Below are 18,145 nucleotides of genomic sequence, written 5' to 3'. Positions count from 1 at the left end.
GTCTCCTTTGTAAGACGTATGGCACACACTGGACCGACACACACACACACACACACACACGCACTCAACACTTTCTCACAAATAGCGAACGAGTAAAAGCCTATTTCTCTTCCACCTGTTCCTCCTTCCAATGGTGTCCTGAAACGCATGCACACACACACACACACACACACACACACACACACACACACAGTTCTTTTGTTGCGTCTTCACCCCCAGTTGAAGAACTCATTAATTCTCATTGTTGACTGATGTATGTGTGTGTGTGTGTCCTTGAATAGAAGTGTGCATGTCATATTTAAAAGTATAACTAATCAAAAGGGGACCAAAAAAAAAAAAAGGGAAAAACATGAATAAATATTCAGATTGTCTCTCTGATGAAGGGAAATCTGGTGCCCTGGTTGTCAAGGCAACACCGGTGACTGAGAAGCGCCACAATGCACACATGTGGAAAAAGTATTGGAACACCTCCAAGAAGTGAAAAGTGGAAAAAAAAATGTGCATTTGGGTCAAGAGAAATGGAACACCTGTCGCAAGTAAAACATGAATACGGCACAGAAAAAAAAAAGTATTGGGACACCTCCACGAAGTCAAATCCAAATAAGGACAAATTATTGGGACACCTGCAAGGAAATAAACACGAATAAGATTTGCACCAAATTTTGGGGAACCTATTGGATGTGAAAAACAGAGAACATTTCTCTTAAAACAAAGTGGGTAGGAGTCCGGACATGTATACAAAAGGAAAAGCTGGAGTTTGGACAAAACTATTTCCATGCATTGAAATTTAATTAGTAGAAATTGGAATTGATTATGGGCAGCATGGTGCACAACTGGTTCGCACGTCCGCCTCCCAGTGCAGAGGTGCAGGGTTCAATTCTGGCTCCGGGCTTCCTGTGTGGAGTTTGCATGTTCTCCTCGTGCCTGCGTGGGGTTTTTTTCCGGGTGCATCGGTTTCCTCCCACATTCCAAAAACATGTGTGGCAGTTTAATGGAACGCTCTAAATTGTCCCTTTGTGTGAGGGTGAACGCGGATGGTTGTTTGTCTCTGTGTGCCCTGCGATTGGCTGGCCACCCGTTCAGGTGCCAACCGCCCACTGCCCGAAGACAGCTGCGATAGGCTCCAGCAGGCCCGCGACCCTCGTGGGGATAAGCGGATTAGAAAATACATAAATGGATGGATTAAATGAATCATATGTATTTTTTATGGGCAGTTACTACTCTGTAGTTCCTTTTGGGAGTTTGTATTCGTCCTTTCATACCTTCCCGCTCAAACAAACGTCGACGCGATAATGGCAGTCAAAATGATTCCCACTCTTCCTCCTCCTCCTCCTCCTGTCGGCAACATGTGGAGCCGTCACCATGGCGACGAGGGTTGGGGTGGCAGTGTGGGAGGGGGGCAACGTTGACATGTGCGGGAGACAGGCAGGGATTGGAGGGCGGGAAAAGACTCGGCAGGGGTGTGGGGGGGGCAACCAATAAAAGGAGGACCGAGGACCCCCACCCCCCTTGGCCCTTGTCCACTTTGTAGTGAAGAAAGGCGCTGGCGTGGACTCTTCATCGGTGGGCCGCTCCTCATCCTTGATGCCGACAGCCGTAAAAAGAAACTGCTTTTTTTTTTTCCCCCGCCCACCCTTACGTACTCGCCGGGAATCGGAGGAGGAGGATGAGGAGCAGGAGGAGGACGACGACGAGGAGGAGGTGAGAGGCAGGCGGCTTCCTCTCTCCGTCGCCATGGGAAATACGGCAGCATTCTGGTAACGATTGATCAGATTCCAGCATGCATTCCTCAAAGTTCGTTGCGGCATTTGCGCCGTTTTATTTGTCTTGTTTTCATCCCTAACGTCAATAAAGTTTTATGGCGTCGAAAGGGGAAGTCTCATGTTGGCTTAAAAAAAATATATATTTTTTTGTAGGTTTAACCTGATATCAAATTGATCGTACTTGGCGCTGAAACGTTCAATATTTAATTAGGTGTAAAAATGAAACATGATGGAAATTGGTCATGAGGCTTGAGAGAGATTTTTTTTTTTTTTTTTTAAATGATGAAACGTGGGAGAAATGCTAGTGGTACAAGTTTGATGGATGCTGAAACTTGAGAGCATTTTTGTAGTCTAAAACATGTTATCATTTTGATGACTTGAAGCTGAAACATGATAAAAACATGATAGAAATTTGGGGATTCAACGACGGTTTAGACTAGAGAGTTGTGTTTGGTGTGGGACCGAGGCTGATGGAGATTGCATTTTCTGATGCTGAAACATGATCGAAAAGTGAGGAGTAGAAGTTTCAACTCGGCTAATGGTGAAACATGAGTGAAATCGGTGAGATTTATTATTATTATTTTTTTGCTCAGGCTTTTTACAAATGTGCTTGATGCTGAAATGTGCTAGAAATTGGATTGCCGTGCATGCTGAAACATGCTTGAATTTCAAATTTGATAAAAATGTGTTTTCTGAAACATGATGCTGAAATAAAAGAAATGCAATTGTATTCTCTCGAAACACAATAGGAATGTAATTATATTTGATACTGCCGCTCGGTATGAAAGTTTATGCCGTTGACCATCAAATGGTGGTCGAAGTTGAATGATGCTGAAAGCTGTTAATTTGGAAATTTGAGTTTGATGCTGAAACAGGATAAGCTTTGATTCGATTGTGTTTGGCGATGATGATGATGATGATGATGATAGAAACCAATTTTAAACATGCTCAAATTACACGCTTTGATGTTGTTTATTGAGGCTGAAAATAATCGAGGTTAAATGTAGTGCAGGAACAAGGACGGAATCGATTGGATTTTGCGCCTGACACGGAAGACATTCGCTGTTTGAGACAACCAAAGTTTGGTTTGCCGAATGAAACGAGGTAAAACTTGAAGTAATTTGCCGGCAAAGCCTGACTCATATTTAGTGTAGTGTGCTGCTGAAACTCGATGATAGAAATGAATAGACCTTACATTTGTTTAAAAATGTGTTTGATGCTGAAACATGTTAAATTTTTGATGCCGAAATGTGGTTAGACGGTTGTTTTAAAAAAAATGTTGGAATATGTTTGCAGAAACGGGCACAAATACGTTGATCGTTTGCTGCTGAACCATGATGATTAACGTGAATAAACTGGGGAAAATGTGGTTGATGCGGTAATATAGCTTATGTTAAGTGTTCGATGCTGAAACATAGTAGAAAATTCATTGGAAAAATATTTTGGATGCAGGACCAGGCTAAAACCCGTTGAAAGCATTTCGCTGCTGAATCATGATGGAAATTCTCATTTAACAGGAAAAAAAAATTGCATTACTCTCAAAACGTAATCTATTCGATAAGTGATGCTGAAACATGGTAGAAATGGCATGAAAAAAAAATTGGCTCCGAAACAGGCTACAATTTGTTTATGGTTGTTCGGTACTGAATCACGATGGAAATTAATCGTCATGTAAATTGGAAAAAATATGCTTGGTGTCAAAACAGTGTCGAAACGTCATGAAAATGATCAATGTTGCTCATGTTTATTGCTCTGAGCATTAATATTCAGCTGACCGTGGCGGTGAAGCGAATCAAACCTGTCGAGCTTTTTCTCAGTGCACGCGTGCGTGCGTGCGCGGAATTGATCACCATCGATAACAATGGCCGCCTGCCGCAATTCGCCCTTTGACTTTTTCACCCGACTTGAATAAGCCAAAGCCCAGCAAATCCCATCTGCCGCAAGCGCGCGCGCACACACACACACACACACATACAAAATGTCCTTGTTATACTGGCCCGATTGCTGAAACATGCTGGCAACGTGTTTCATCTTGTAACCAAACGCGTTTCTTAATTTGATGCATGAGACGTTTTGAATGGATGCTGAAACCTGATAGCAATTTATAGCATCGTGATGATGAACTCGATACTGAAACAGGAGTAAAATTTTGTGTTTGCCGCTGAGATGTGATTAAATTTGACGAAATGTGAACGTGTTTCATGCTGATAGGAAGTTTGGATAGATGCTGAAAAATGATCAACAAGAGAAAACTTGATACCGAAACATGCGAAAAAATTGTTTCATGCTTTAAAGAAAGAAAGAAGTGAAAAAAAATTGGTTTGAGGCTGTCATATGATACATTTTTTGATACTGAATTATGATTTTGTATTTGATACTGAACCATGATAGAAATCAGTTTGACGTTGAAACATGAGAGTTGATTTTGAGTTTGGTGCTGAAATGCAATCAGACCACATGATCATGCTCGATGCAGAAATCTGGCAGAACCATGACAGAAATTTGAGTTACGTGCTGAAACGTGTGATAGATTTTACATCGATGCTGAAACATGCTCTAAATTGTGTCATTCAATGGTGAGACATCCTGGTGCCGCGACTACGTTTGATGCGGAAACATTTCACTTAGTTTGAAGCTGAAACATGATCGAAATATGACTGGTGCTGAAACAGCAGAGTCATTTGAGTTTGACGTGATCAGAAAATGTGCGCTACGTGCGGAAATCCGATTTCAGAGTTGCGGAAGACATTTGAGGTCGATGCTGAAACATGAAATGTGATTATTCAGTTTGCCGCTGAATCAAGAAAAGTTTGTCGCTGAAATATGCTCGAAATATCTTTCATGTTGAAACCGGAGCGACAATTGGCATCATTTGATGCCGGAACATGCCACAAATTTGATTTGGTTGGTGAAACATGCTCAAAATTACATTGCATGGCCAGAGACGTTTGACATGGGGAAAAACCTGAGGGAAATTTGCATATGAGGCTGCAACATGATTGTTGAATGCTGAAGCGTGATGCTGAGACAGGAATGACATTTGTGTTTGATCCTGGAATATGATGAGAAAAGAGATTTTGAGATTTCAGCAAGATCAGAGAAATGTTTGAGAATGAAACATCATAGAAATGGAGGAAGATTGCGAAATGGATGCTGAAATGTGATTGAAGTTCAGAAGTTTGCGTGTGTGAGCAGATGGACAATGAAGGATCACTCTGCCCCCCCCCCCCCATTTTTTTTCTCCCACCACTTTTCATCCGCCCCCCCACACCTCCCTCCCCTCACTCCTCGTTTCATCATGAAACTGTTTCATTTTTTTTTTCTTTGACGTCTGTCTATCCCATCGCGAGTTGCCGATATTGTCCAATCCTAACATCAACGATTATTTCAACGTTTTTTTTTTTTTGGTGCTACGTGATGGCTGGATTTATTTACGCATTATTTCCTTGACGGCGTCTGCGCAGAATGATTGACAGGCATGTTTGATTGACAGCCAGTGCAGCAGCTGCAACGCAGGCACTCGTTACTCCAGTTAATAGACACCCCCGACCCCCCCCCCCCCCCCCCTTCCCACACATGAACCCTTTGCACCCCCCAACCCCTTAGAGCTCCTCCTTCTCTGCACGGGCGCAACCAAACTTGATCGAGCTGCCGAAGGGCGTGGGTTTGAATCAATTGTCAAACATGGCGGCCAGGTCTGATAAAGAGTGAGGGCCATGTACGGTTTTTGTTGTTCTTGTCCATCCTTTCTCCCTACTTTCCTTTCAGGCCAGCTTGTTTCCTTCATTCCTTTAGTCTGTTGTTCTTCCCTTCCCGTCTCCTCCATTCTTTCTTTTCTTGCTCTTTTTTTTTCTTCCACGCTTCCTTCCTCTCATTTTCCTTTTCTTCCTTTCTGCATTCATAGCGTCCCTGGTTTCACAAATCCTTATTTCCAAGTCTCATTTCCTTCCTTCCTTCCTTCCTTCCTTCCTTCCTTCCTTCCTTCCTCCCATCCATCCATCCTGGCCTTAAAAGTTCAGAAAAAAATTACATTTGAATGGGAATCCAGTCCTCTGATCATGCAGCTGGAACGGGACCCTCCAACTTCACTGTCACCCCCCCTCCCTCAGCACCAACGCGAGCACACACGCACGCACACACACACACACACACACACACACGTCCATGTGTTGCGCAACTGTCGTCCCCCCGTTGGGTCATTCTACTGGCGCTTTATCAGGTGTTGAATACAGTAGCAATGAATTGGCTGAATATCATTGTTTGGGATGGGGGTCATTTAGTGGCGGCTTCTCCTTGAGACCCCCGTGGAATTCCAGAACAATCTGCATGGAGGCTAAACCCCCGGGGTTTGACAGTCGGCTAGCAGGGGACTCGCTAGGCAGCCGTTTTCATTAACTTAAGCACAACGGCATGCCCGCGCCGCCCCCCAACTAATCTCTGTGACCGCCACCATCAAGCCCCCCGCCCCTAAAAAAAACTTCATTTTACGCCACAGGCCAAGCCTCCTTCTATCTCTCCGTGAGGATTTACACCAGAAAAAAAAAAGCTCCCTATTGAGGCAGGAAATGGAGGGTTCTGGTTGAGGGGGTGTGTTGATTTTTGGGGGGTGTGGGCAGCACATCCAACGACGTGGCAATGAGTCATACGGTGAGATAGCAAGTGCTCACCAATCAATATTTTATTGATCAGCCTCCATGTACAACCCTTGATTGTTAGTATTGAACGTGGCAAGAAAATGCTGCGTTCAAGTTGACGACTTTCGATCCTGGATGTGGTTCTGTTGGTTCTAGATCTGGATTTTCACCCTCTCGCTTCGATCAGTTTGTTCTGTGTTTGTATTTTTGCACTTTCCCATGTTGAACTGAAGAACGGGCCCTTATCTGGATCTGTACAAGTGTTTATGTGTCGCGTGTCTATATTTGCGCCTTAGCCTACGATGAAAGCGGAAGTGAATGAAGCGAAATGACGCTAAGAACCGTTAACTTCCTCCGTGTTGCAGCCGTCTAATCTATAACCGGATTTTGACGTATCTATGGATGTGTTCTGTATCTGCAGTCTGTATGAAGTTACTTTAGGATCAACTCTTGTGCTGTCACTATCAAGATTTTTTTTGTTGTTGTTTCAGTCTTGTGTTGAATTGGCACATCGATCTTGTCTCAATCCGGATTTGTGAATTTGTGCTCGCATGAGTCCAAACTGCTGTATTTATTCGATATTTGTGCAGCTATATTTAGACAATTATGAAGTGTATTGTCTATCTATTGAATATCTATGTTCTGAGTTGAAAGGATGCGCTGATGTTTTTTGTTTTTTTTCTTGTGAAAGGATTTTTTTTTTTTTGTGCAAGATGATTATTATCTTTTTGGGGGTGATTTTTTTTTTCTATTCCGTGGGATGATTATTCTTCAGGCGGACTGCAATTTGTCTGTCTGTGATTGCAGCGCGTAATTACGTCGCATATTGTTCACTGCCATCAGGTAAAATGACACATGGGGGTCCATTATTATTCTGCACCGGCTCAATGGAACCCTCTTATACAGACACACTCACCCCCCCCCCCCACCCCCCCCGGACCTTTCGAAATGACACATCCTCCTCATGGCGCCTGCGTCGTTGACGGTGTGAATAGAACATTTGCGGAAAGGACGAGGCTGCTCCCGTAACGCTTCAGGTTCTGAACCCCACCCCCCAAAAATACGAGTCATTAAACTGTGTCATCATCGCTGACATTATTAATGAACGAAAAGCTGAGAACCAAACCAGGAGTTTCAAATTCATTTCCTGTTCTGATGAGATTAACCTTTCGGGCTTTTTTTTGGTGACTGGTGCAAATCCGGCGTAACGCAGGGACTAAATCTGCGCAGAGGCGTGTTAGACTAACCGTTGGTATTTCAGCAGATGCGCACAAGGAGGTGTGTTTTGTTGTTGTTGTTTTTTAAAAGGGCAGTTCGCAGCATTTTGGGCATTTCTATTTTAATTTTTAGTTCTTTATTTTTTGCTATAGTGGTTTGTGAACGTTTTTTTGTGTGTTTGTGTGGCGTCGCAGGGCAGCGAGATCTCGGCGATCCCCGGCAAGTACAGCCAGGCCGAGTCCACCAAGTTCCTGGCCCTGACGGTGGCGTCCATCTTGTGCATCGCGGGCGTGCTGCTGGCGTCGAGCGTGCTTTATTGCCTGCGACACAGGTCGCACCACAAACTCAAGGAGAAACTCAGCAACTTGGGAACGGACACCGGACAAGATGCCACCGCCACCTACCAGGTAAACACGCCAGGGAGGTGCGCCACAGTTTAGGGGGTACGCGGCAATGGTCGGATGAGTAAATATTTTTTGGAGGTGCACTTGACGAGCAAGATGTGGAAATTAGGATCCAGCCAATATGGATTTTTTTCAAGGTAGTTACCGATATTTGGCAGAAAAAAATAATCCATACGAGAACTTTTTTGCACCACACAGCGCACCTCAATGGGCGTCAATTTTATGCGGATTTTTTGCGTGCTGCCCCGGTCCTACTTTCCATTGTCATTCTTTGCATGCTTCCTTTCTTTTTTTTCCCATCCCTTCTTTGTTTTCTCTCTTCCTTAAATGCATACATGTCAAAGGTCTGCACGTGGCTCTGTGTAGGGCATGAGGTGTCAAACATACGGCCCGTGGGCCGGAACCGACCCCCAAGGAGGTTCGATCCGGCCCGCGGGATAATTTAAAAGTGAAAAAAAAAAGCATTAAAAACACAGAATTAAAATTTTAAATATGCAATGCGTGGATTATCCGCTAGGGGGTACACTGTTTTGATCACAGTCGAAGACAACATTGTTTTGATCGGGGAAGAAAACAGCAGTCTCAGTCTGTCACTGAGATAGACCCAATGCAGCAAATGATATGAAAGCACCAATCAATGCTTCTTGAGACCAAAACAAAGGAAAGAGATGAGATTTTGGTGATTCATAGAACAGTATGGTATCATGTTAATGGTTCGGCCCACTTGACATCTACCGAGTCCGTATGTGGCCCACAATGTGAAAGGAGTTTGACACCGCTGGTGTAGGGTGACTGTGAATGCGAACATGTGGTCTGGTTCCATGTTTTGCCACGCCTTCTCCTCATCGAGGGGTCAGCGGCTGGTGCTAATTAGGGTGGCACACGCCGAGCGTTCCCTTTTTAGGTTGCCAGGGGGATTGCTTGGCACTGTGTTCATGCGGAGGGGGGCGGGGCTGCAGGGTGGCATTTCCTTGATTGGTGAAAGGAGGTCATCAGGGCGCACATGCGTGTCAAGAGTCCCACTGGAGCATGTGTACATGTTGTCATGGCAACCAGCAAACCTGTTTATGTTGTTTGTTTAAAATTCGCCGTCTGGGTTGAAAAATGTCACGTTTACATTTGTCGCCAAGCTCAAAAAGTCATTGAAGAGATAGATGTTAAGAAGAGTCTATAAATAAGGGCCAGCCCTGTGGGGTCGTGGTTGGCACGTCTGCGTCACAGTCAAGCTGTTCTGGGTTCCATTTTCAGCTCAGCTCAGAGGTTTGCTGCTGGGTTCCTTCCGTCTTTGCTCGCTTTCATGCATTCTTTTTTCCTTCCATCCACCAACCCATCCTTCCTCTGTCTTCTCCTTTTATGCCATAGTTGTTTCCTTCCCACCTTCTTCTTTCCTGCCTTCCTCCTTTCCTTTTGGACACCCTTGTTGCTTTCCTTCTTTCCTTCCATTCTTTCATATCATCGTTGTATCCTCCCGCTGTTCCCTCCTTATCCATCCTTCCTCCCTTCTTTCCTTTCCCAGTTTCCTTGTTTCCTTTCTTCACTTTTACCTTCTTTTCTTCTTTCATTTTGTTGTAACCGTCCTTATTTCCTTCCCTCATTCCTTCCATCCCTCCTCCATTTCCTTTCAACCTTCCTTCTGCCTCCTCGCCTTCCTCATTTTTTCTTCAAGCTGTTTTCTTCCTACCTTGTTTCCTTTTTCACCACTTTTCATACCCACCTTTTCTCAGTCCTACCTCCTGTTTACATCCTTGTTTGCATAGCGTCCTTCTTTTTCTCCTTCCATCCTCCCTTCTCTCTTCCTCTCACTCCTCCCTTCTTGGTGCGAGTTACAAAAAAAATCGAATTACATCCATACAAGCAATTCGTAAAAGGTGCAGGTTTTGAGAATTTTGACACATGGTTTGATCATGTTGCCATGTTTAAACATCTAAACGCCTTTATTGTCAATGAGGATGGTTTGTTTTTGATGTTATGGTGTTTGGCGGGATCGAGGGGATGTGCCCCGCCTTATGTCAAGATTTTGAAAAGGGGTGTATGGCCTCAAAAGTTGGTAAAAAGCCACTTTGGTTTAACATGATCACTAAACATAATTTTTCTTGCTCCAAATACACCACTCGTGCTAATCTGCTGACTTTGACAGGAGCTCTGCCGTCAACGCATGGCGGTCAAGCCGCCGGCGGATCGTGCGGAACCGACGTCGTCCAGGATCAACAGCGTGTCTTCGCAGTACAGCGATGGCGGCGGCGGGGGCGCTTCAGCCGTCAGCCCGTCGGCCCGAAGCAGCCTCTCGTCCTGGAGCGAGGAGCCCGCACAACCCAACATGGACATCTCCACCGGCCACATGATCCTGGTAAGCAGCTATACGGTGCTTAGAAAAAGTCAACGCACCCCTGTTCTAATGTCAGAATTTGGGGATATAAAAAGTGACAATTCAAAACTACTCCTTGGACTTCTGATCTGTTATTGTGGACTATCAGAGGCCCTTAAAATGTTGGCAGGTGTGTGCTGGCTCCTATTTAACAGGAATTTGAATGCGATGTATTCATTGCAGGGGTTCAACAATTAATCGATCAATCATAATCTAATCAATTAGCAAATGAATTGACAACAAATTTCATAACCGCTCCATCGTTAAGAGACATTCATCTAAAATTTTCCAAATCAAATTTTCAAAAAGATGAAATCCCCAAATATATATTAAATTTGAACCAAGTATAATGTGTACTCATGATTAGAAGCCATGTCATATCAAACCAGGTTTGATCCAGTTCTGATCCAGATCGCTTAATTGTCAGCAGTGTAAATGGTCAAATGACAATTTAAGACAATATCAAGCATGGAAACCCTCCTAATCTTCCTCCTTTTCATCTTCCTCATCATCGTTTTGTTTCATCACGGCCAGTCGCCCCCCCCCCTCCCAACTACACCCCACCCCCCCACGAGGAGCTCCCTTGCAGGCTTTCTGCCAAGCGGCGACGTAATTACATCGCATAGCGGCTCCGTTCTGCCACCCACGCCCCTCAAGCTCGAGCCACTCGCATGCATTATGCATGGCTGATCTGATTGGTCAGATCGCAGTGACATCACCGGTATCTTCTGTTGCAGTCTCATAGAAAGCATAGGACTCAACAATCAGAACTATGTCTCTTTATTTAGGTATTATGACTATTTGCTTATTTCATAAAACATATTTGGTTGTCAGTAATGTATTTTTTTGCGCTGTTTCGATCCAGCTGTGCTCCAGATTGCACCGTTGCCAGCAAGTGCAATGTGTCAAGTGCCATTGATCATGGTCAAATGGAAGTGTGTTTAGACCAGATTCGATTCAAATTGTGCAGTTGATCCAGCACTTAACACCAATAAAAATATAATGAATAAAAACTTGGGTCTCGTCAAATGTGGAAGGCAAATTTAATCTAGATCAGATCCAGATTGCAAGTGAGGCCAATGTAAACAGAACATAGCAGAAAAATCTTCAAGGGCTTCACAGGCCCACAGTTCACATAAGAGCCAACACCATCACCCAGGTGAAGTGGCACTAAAACAGGCCAGAATCCAGACGGGGGAAGACATGTCATGCAACAATTTGCAATAAAGATGTCGTTAAACTAAACTTGATTGTGTAAAAATAAGTCTGAAGCTGCGGTTGAAACATTTCTACGTGTAGCAACTCAAAAAGAAGATTATGATTTATTAATTTTCCAAAAGGTCCAAACGGTCGCAGCTGCCCACTGAGGAGTTTTAACAAAAAAACATCAAAGCAAAATTGTCTTCGTGCTCTCTGGAGAGACGCTTGAGGAGCAGGAGTGCTGTCAAATCTAGCCAGCGGGTTATGCTGCCTTTGTTCTAATGCTGTCAAATATCTCACAGCAGTTTAAAGCATATTTCATAACACAACACAATGGTAGAGCCAGCGTTTGCAAGCCTTTCGCAGGTGAGAAATTTACAGCTTGACTTACATACCCGTTCTGTCTCGCTATAAAGTTTCCATCACTTTTGGATTAACACCTTTGGTAGTAATCCTAAACCAGGAAATTTTGCAGCTCAAATTCATTCGGCGCTCTGTTTCGGCACCTTTCATGACTCTGTTACAGTTCTGGTATTACCCCAGAAGCAGGTAAAGAATGATATTCTCTTCTCTGTCACAAACTTTCATGTAGTCACCATCCCGCCCATCTCTTTTCCACTTTGAGGGGTATGAAAGTTGATTCAGAAACACTGGATGTCCTTGCTCCATCACCGGCCACAATATTTTTGTTGTAATGCACCAAAACCCGCTGCTCTCTCTCTCTCTCCATGTGATTTGGCGATAATACCTTAGTCTTGATGGCGCAGCATGTGGCGCATGACCTCACATTATTTTTGACTTCTCCCTTCCAACGTAACCATGAATAATTCCGTTAGCAATGCAATTTGGTTCGACCGCACCTTAACGTCGCTCCCTGCTCACCATTCTTACCACAACTTGCACTCGCCGTTCCAGCAGTTACCCCAAAGAAAACAACAAAGAACCAAAATGTGTTCCTCGGTGTGTTTTATCACGTTTGCTGCGCGGCGAGGCAACAGTGACAAATAAAAGTGGGGCCCCCCCAGGTCCACCTCCTCCTCCAAAGCCGCCCACTTCCATGTTGTCATGCAGTCGCTGTTTTTTTTTTTTTTTTTTTTTTTTTTTAAATTTGAAGCAGCTTTCAGCCGCTTATCTTATGTTAATGTATTACTGGCTCCCATGAGTCCCTCCTCCCATTCTGTACCTCACACACATCCTCTCTGCCTGTGTCTTAAGAGGATTAGTGGACTCTCTATAAAGCACATTATCTTGTCCTTTGTTGCGGCCTGGGCGAGTGTTGGAGATCATACTGCGCACAGATTAGCCCCGGCGCTTGATTTTTGTTTTGATTTGTTTTGTTTGCGTTTTGACAGCTGCGACGCGATCTGTTGCCAGGTCAAGTGGGTCAGGGCGGGCGAGTGGTCGTCAGGTAGTCGATCGGATCAAGGAATTCAAAAAATATCTATATATTGTGTTTGCAACATTAGCGACAGGTTGATGGAGATGAGCTAAAGTAGTAAAAATATTGTGACTGTGGAAGTCAAAAAAAGGTCTCCGCTATATATTCGTGTGTTTTGTTTTTATATTTAAAAAAAACAACAAAAAGGCTTTCATGTGCTAGAAACTAGCGAAAGTAGGCAAAATACCATCATCATCAGACGTATGTGCCTCCAGAGTTTTTTCTTGTCTTTGTATTTGTGCAAATTAACAGTTTGATGGCGCTTAAATACAAGAAAAATCACATCAATAAGAATGGGGTCCCACAATGGACAATTAAAAAAAAAAGAGATCAATTCTAGAAAAACTCTCCACCGACAAAGTACAACAAAAGCCGCTGGCAAGAAAGAGCCAGGATAAAACGAAATAAACACCAAGCGCTTGCAAACGACAAGGAGAATAAATAACACAAAAATGACCTGAAACAAAGTGAAAGGGAAGTCCAATTACACAAAACAAATTGAGCATGAATAACAAAACATAATCAATCCTTATACTTGAAAATAAAGTACGGAAACTAGAGAGCTATGAAAGATGAACAAGAATGTCAAGAGAGTCAAATACTCGGCACGAGGCTCGTGAGCAGGGTTGAATAATCTGACAGGTGACTGCCGGAGTCAAAATCCTTTTCAAGTCCTTTGATTGCGAGGCCTGACAGGTGCGACGCTGGAGGGAACGCCCTCCACTCTTGCAGGAAGCTGCAACAACAAAAGAGAAATTAAAACCATGACACATTTCAATCAAAACAGTTTTCTTGGGCAAATGATTGACAATTCCTTTAACCAAGTCTCACTGAAATTCAATAGATTGGAACTTTTACATAAAGTCCAAGGACGCTGACAGCTGCCGTGTAGGGCAGTAAAAATGTCGACGGTTGCTTCAACGTCCACTGCGCTGAGACTACGCTCAATTTTCTTCTTCTGCTTGTTTTTTTATATTAATTAATTTCAGTAGCCACTAGCCGATACCGTGCTGCATCAGTACCATCTTCTGCCTCGGAGGGTGAATGAGAGATTAATTTTGAATTGAAAAAAAAATACATGCGGCTGTTATTTTCATTATCCCAAATAAATTAGTATTCATTTGTTGAATCTTTATTTAATCACGTAAGGACATTGAGGACAACTATTACCCTTTATGAAACATTAAAAACAAGACTTTATCATGACATGACGACATTTTACGAAGTTCAAAGTTCATTTCTGTTTTTAACCCTTTCGGGGACAGCGGTTACTAGAGTGGACAGCTATTCAAATGTTGTTTTCTCTTATATTAATTGATCTTAATGTCACAGTTGTTCATCAACCACGACAAAGGACCATGATGTGCGTTGCTATCCACTACCATCCATGGTGATTATTATTATTTTTTTTAATCTGGAGAGAACCATAATATTTAATCAGAAGACCGTTCCTGATTTTGATAGTTATTCCACACAAGATATTTAAAATGCCTGGCAAGATCAAAGTTGGTATTGTCTACCTTTGATCACATCTCGTCCAGGTTTTCTTCCAGATGCTCCGAGATCTACAATGGCGTCTTATTGCGTCTTATTGCGGATAAGCCCCTCCTCCCTCTAAAGGGATTATTGAGTGTTTGGACGACACATGGTGATCTCAGCATCTCCTGATTGGATTGCAGTAATCCCTTTAGGCCGCCACAAAACCCTTTTACTCCGGCATTAGGGTGGCTGAGGGTGGGTGTTGAGTGAGTTTTGGGGGACGGGGGTGGGGGGGGGGGGTGATGATCATATTTTAGCCGATTGTGTAAAGGTGTGTTGTGTGTTTCATCATCAGCAATGAGGGACCAAAATAAGTCACTTTAGCATACTATTTGACCGTAACGAGAACAGAAAGATCAGTTGGCCTCAGAAGTCACGAATGCGCTGCTTCCGGGGATCAGGACTCTCACGGAGGAGATGGGATGGACCCAAGACACGAATGGCATCATGGGTAATGATTTCCCAGATCCGAGACTTCCGGTGGTTAATTGAAACAAGAACTTGGATCCCAGATACTGAGGTCTCGATTTGTGACTAGGTGCTAGCGCCTGGAAACTGCTGATGGATGGTGACATTGCAAGGACTAGAAACTCAAATGTGTAGATGTGATGGAGCCACGACATTTGCGGTGCCAATGCTGAATCAGGTGTGTTGGGGGAGGGGGGGGGATCTCAGACACTGGGGGTGTCATTGGCGATGACCTAGATCTGATTTGAGTCTAAAGAACAATTCAGACTCTCGACACTTGTGGTTTTCATATTAGCTTGGGGTGAGAAAGCCGAGCCGTGGAGCGGAGATAAGAGTGAACTGTCTTGAAGTTTGAAACAAGTGGTGCTCACATGAGGGTGAAGTTTGAGATTTGAGGGTCCATCCTGTACATTTATTTGTTCGCCGTTGCTCAAAAGCAACGTCCCATTTTGTACGCATCATGAATTTTTCACCGTGCCTCGAATCCATCGTCCATTTTGAAGGACGTTCCTTCCTGCCATTGCAGTTGCGCTTCTTTTGGTCGTTATCATCCTTGAATCCTAACTGCGTTTGTCCTCCTTTCCCGCAGTCGTACATGGAGGACCACCTGAAGAACAAGAACCGCTTGGAGAAGGAATGGGAGGCGCTTTGCGCCTACCAAGCCGAGCCCAACGCCTGCACGGTGGGCCTGAAGGATGGCAATGCGAAGAAGAACCGATCGCTCGCCGTGGTGGCTTGTAAGACACCTGTAACCTCCCATACAGCAGACCAAGTTCGGAAAAAAAAAGAGAGGCGGGGAGATAAAATCAGGAGCAAGAAATTCTCATTTTTTTCTTAGAACATTCGGTTTATTGTCAGAGAAATCGAGTCCTATTTTTGAGATCAAAAGGCAGAATATTTGGAAAAAGAAAAATATCGTATATAATATAATAAACATTGTATAATAAACATTTTTTTTAACTTTGACTTTAATGTCATCAAATTGAATTTTGTTTTACGTTAAAAAAAAGAAGACTTTATTGGGCCTTGAATGTGACTTCCTTCCCTCATTAAATTTGAACTTTTATCAGAGTATTACGACTATCTTGGAAGAATCCAACTTTATCATATTTTAACGTCATCATGGAAAAATACGACTATTTTCATAGTAGTGTGACTTTTTCTCATTAAAAATAAGATTGTTCTCTTAATACCACTTTATCTTGCAAAAGTACAACTTCTGGTCAAATTTACTTTGTACCTCAACAAAATATGACTATCCTTGTAAAAGTTAGGACTTTATTATTATTTTATAACATTTGTCCTCTGTAAAATAAGATTTTTCTTTTTTTTTTAATGGTAATATTACAAAATTGTCCTAACACGGTGGGTTGGGACCCTGGCCAAAACTGCAGCTTCTATTAAAACTCCTGCTACTATGACCTCATCAATGATTCACTGCATTCCGAGAGGGAAGGAGACCATTTCCACAAAAAAAATAATAAAATTGAGTTCCAATGTGTTCGGCGGCCTTAATGAAAGGCAGCCTGCCTGACCTGTTGGCACTTCATCACCAATCATTTCTACTTTGTATTATAAAAGTGCCCCAGGCTGGCAAATGAAAATGTCACGAAATGTTTGGCCAAAGAGAGCTACAAAAGGTCACAGACATGAGGTGGACGTCATTGGACCCGCTTGAAATCATTCGAACCTGGAGGGGTTTTTAGTTTTTTGTTGTTGTTGTATTTCTGCAAATGATTCAAGTGCCGTTTTGTAAACCGACGTTTTGCAACCTTTAACTGGCAAAGCACGACATTTCTATTAAACAGGGCTATGGCCTGACTAAATAAAGCCCATTCGCGCATTACCACATAGTTGCTTGGCACTAAGAGGCCACTAGGTGACAATCGAACCTTCTACCTTAACCTCATTTTACAAGGAGAAAAATTGTGTCAGATTTGAATCTGAATTATAATATGAGCAATGTTTTTAAAACATCATTTGAAAGCAAAATATCTGAAGCCATGAATAGACACTTAACATTTTTTGATTCAACACAAGTTAATGAGTATGGTGGTCCACCATAAGCGCGTCTGTCTCATGAGCCCTTCATCATCATTTTCCTGTCTGTATATCTCATATTGTGTATGCAACATGAAAAACGCAGAGTCTGGTTGAAGCGAAATGGGATGAATTATCGAAGGCAAACATCCTCAACTGCACTTCTCTCCCTCCCAGATGATCATTGCCGCATCACCTTGCGACTGGAGAACAGCCAAGGCAACTCGGACTACATCAACGCCAGCCCCATCGTAAGCACGCGCGCGCGCACACGCGCACACACACACTTCCGTCCGTCCAAACGGAGCATCCTGCCTGGTAAATATTCATGACCAAGACCGCCGGCCAGTGTCGACGTGAGCAACACAAATGGATCCACCCCCTGGGGAAAGACTCGTTTTTCACCTTGGCCCGTGCTAATTGGTAGCCGTTTGGTTTACTTTCCTGTCGCGCTGACTGAAGATTTTTTTTTTTTTTTTTAGAGAAGCTCTTTGGGATTTATGGGCCCTTGTTTCCCCCTCCAGGCAGAACAACAACAATAACTCCGTTGTGGGAATCAATCTGTGGAACATGTACACAAAGATGCATTCTATTACCTGGAACAGGCGCAAATGTTGTTCAATGAAGAGCTTGTAAATGTAATGTTTCTAAACAAAAAGCCTGACTATGATGAAAACTAAGCAGGAATTCCACTGAAAAGGTCAATAGAGTCAATAAGAAACGAAGAAAATGACGGAAATTTTTGGAATATGATTTATGAAATACACATTGTCAATGTTGGGAACATTTTGAGGGAATATTAGTCAGTGTGACAAAAAATTGAAAATAATAAAAATAATTAGGCGTTTTTTTTTTGTGTGTTTTTTTTTTTACAAATATATGTAACGTTACTTTAAAGATAAATACTGAAATGTTATTCAGTAGCGCAATTGTTAATGATCATGTTGACGAACGGTTGCCGTTTTGTCTACCCCGCAGATGGACCATGACCCTCGCAACCCGGCCTACATCGCCACGCAAGGCCCGTTGCCATCCACCGTGGCCGACTTCTGGCAGGTAAAGCCTCGTTTCAATCA

At 43.2% G+C, this 18,145-nt stretch overlaps 1 protein-coding gene across 2 annotated transcripts in view; it reads left to right on the top strand.

Annotated features, from left to right (window-relative positions):
* The window catches only part of LOC147194631 (receptor-type tyrosine-protein phosphatase N2-like), a 49,486-nt gene that overhangs the window by 21,114 nt on the left and 10,227 nt on the right, over positions 1–18,145 (top strand). For both annotated transcript variants that reach the window (XM_086129926.1, XM_086129927.1), the window contains 5 exons: positions 7,810–8,022; positions 10,157–10,366; positions 15,619–15,766; positions 17,247–17,320; positions 18,048–18,125. In XM_086129926.1, the coding sequence (XP_085986052.1) occupies positions 7,810–8,022; positions 10,157–10,366; positions 15,619–15,766; positions 17,247–17,320; positions 18,048–18,125 (723 nt within the window). The remainder of the gene's footprint in view (positions 1–7,809; positions 8,023–10,156; positions 10,367–15,618; positions 15,767–17,246; positions 17,321–18,047; positions 18,126–18,145) is intronic.

This window comes from Hippocampus guttulatus, chromosome 14 (assembly GCF_054856545.1).
Source record: "Hippocampus guttulatus isolate MCC_2025c chromosome 14, RoL_Hgut_1.0, whole genome shotgun sequence".
NCBI classification, from domain to species: Eukaryota; Metazoa; Chordata; class Actinopteri; order Syngnathiformes; family Syngnathidae; genus Hippocampus; species Hippocampus guttulatus.
This window is presented reverse-complemented; position numbering and strand designations above follow the sequence as displayed.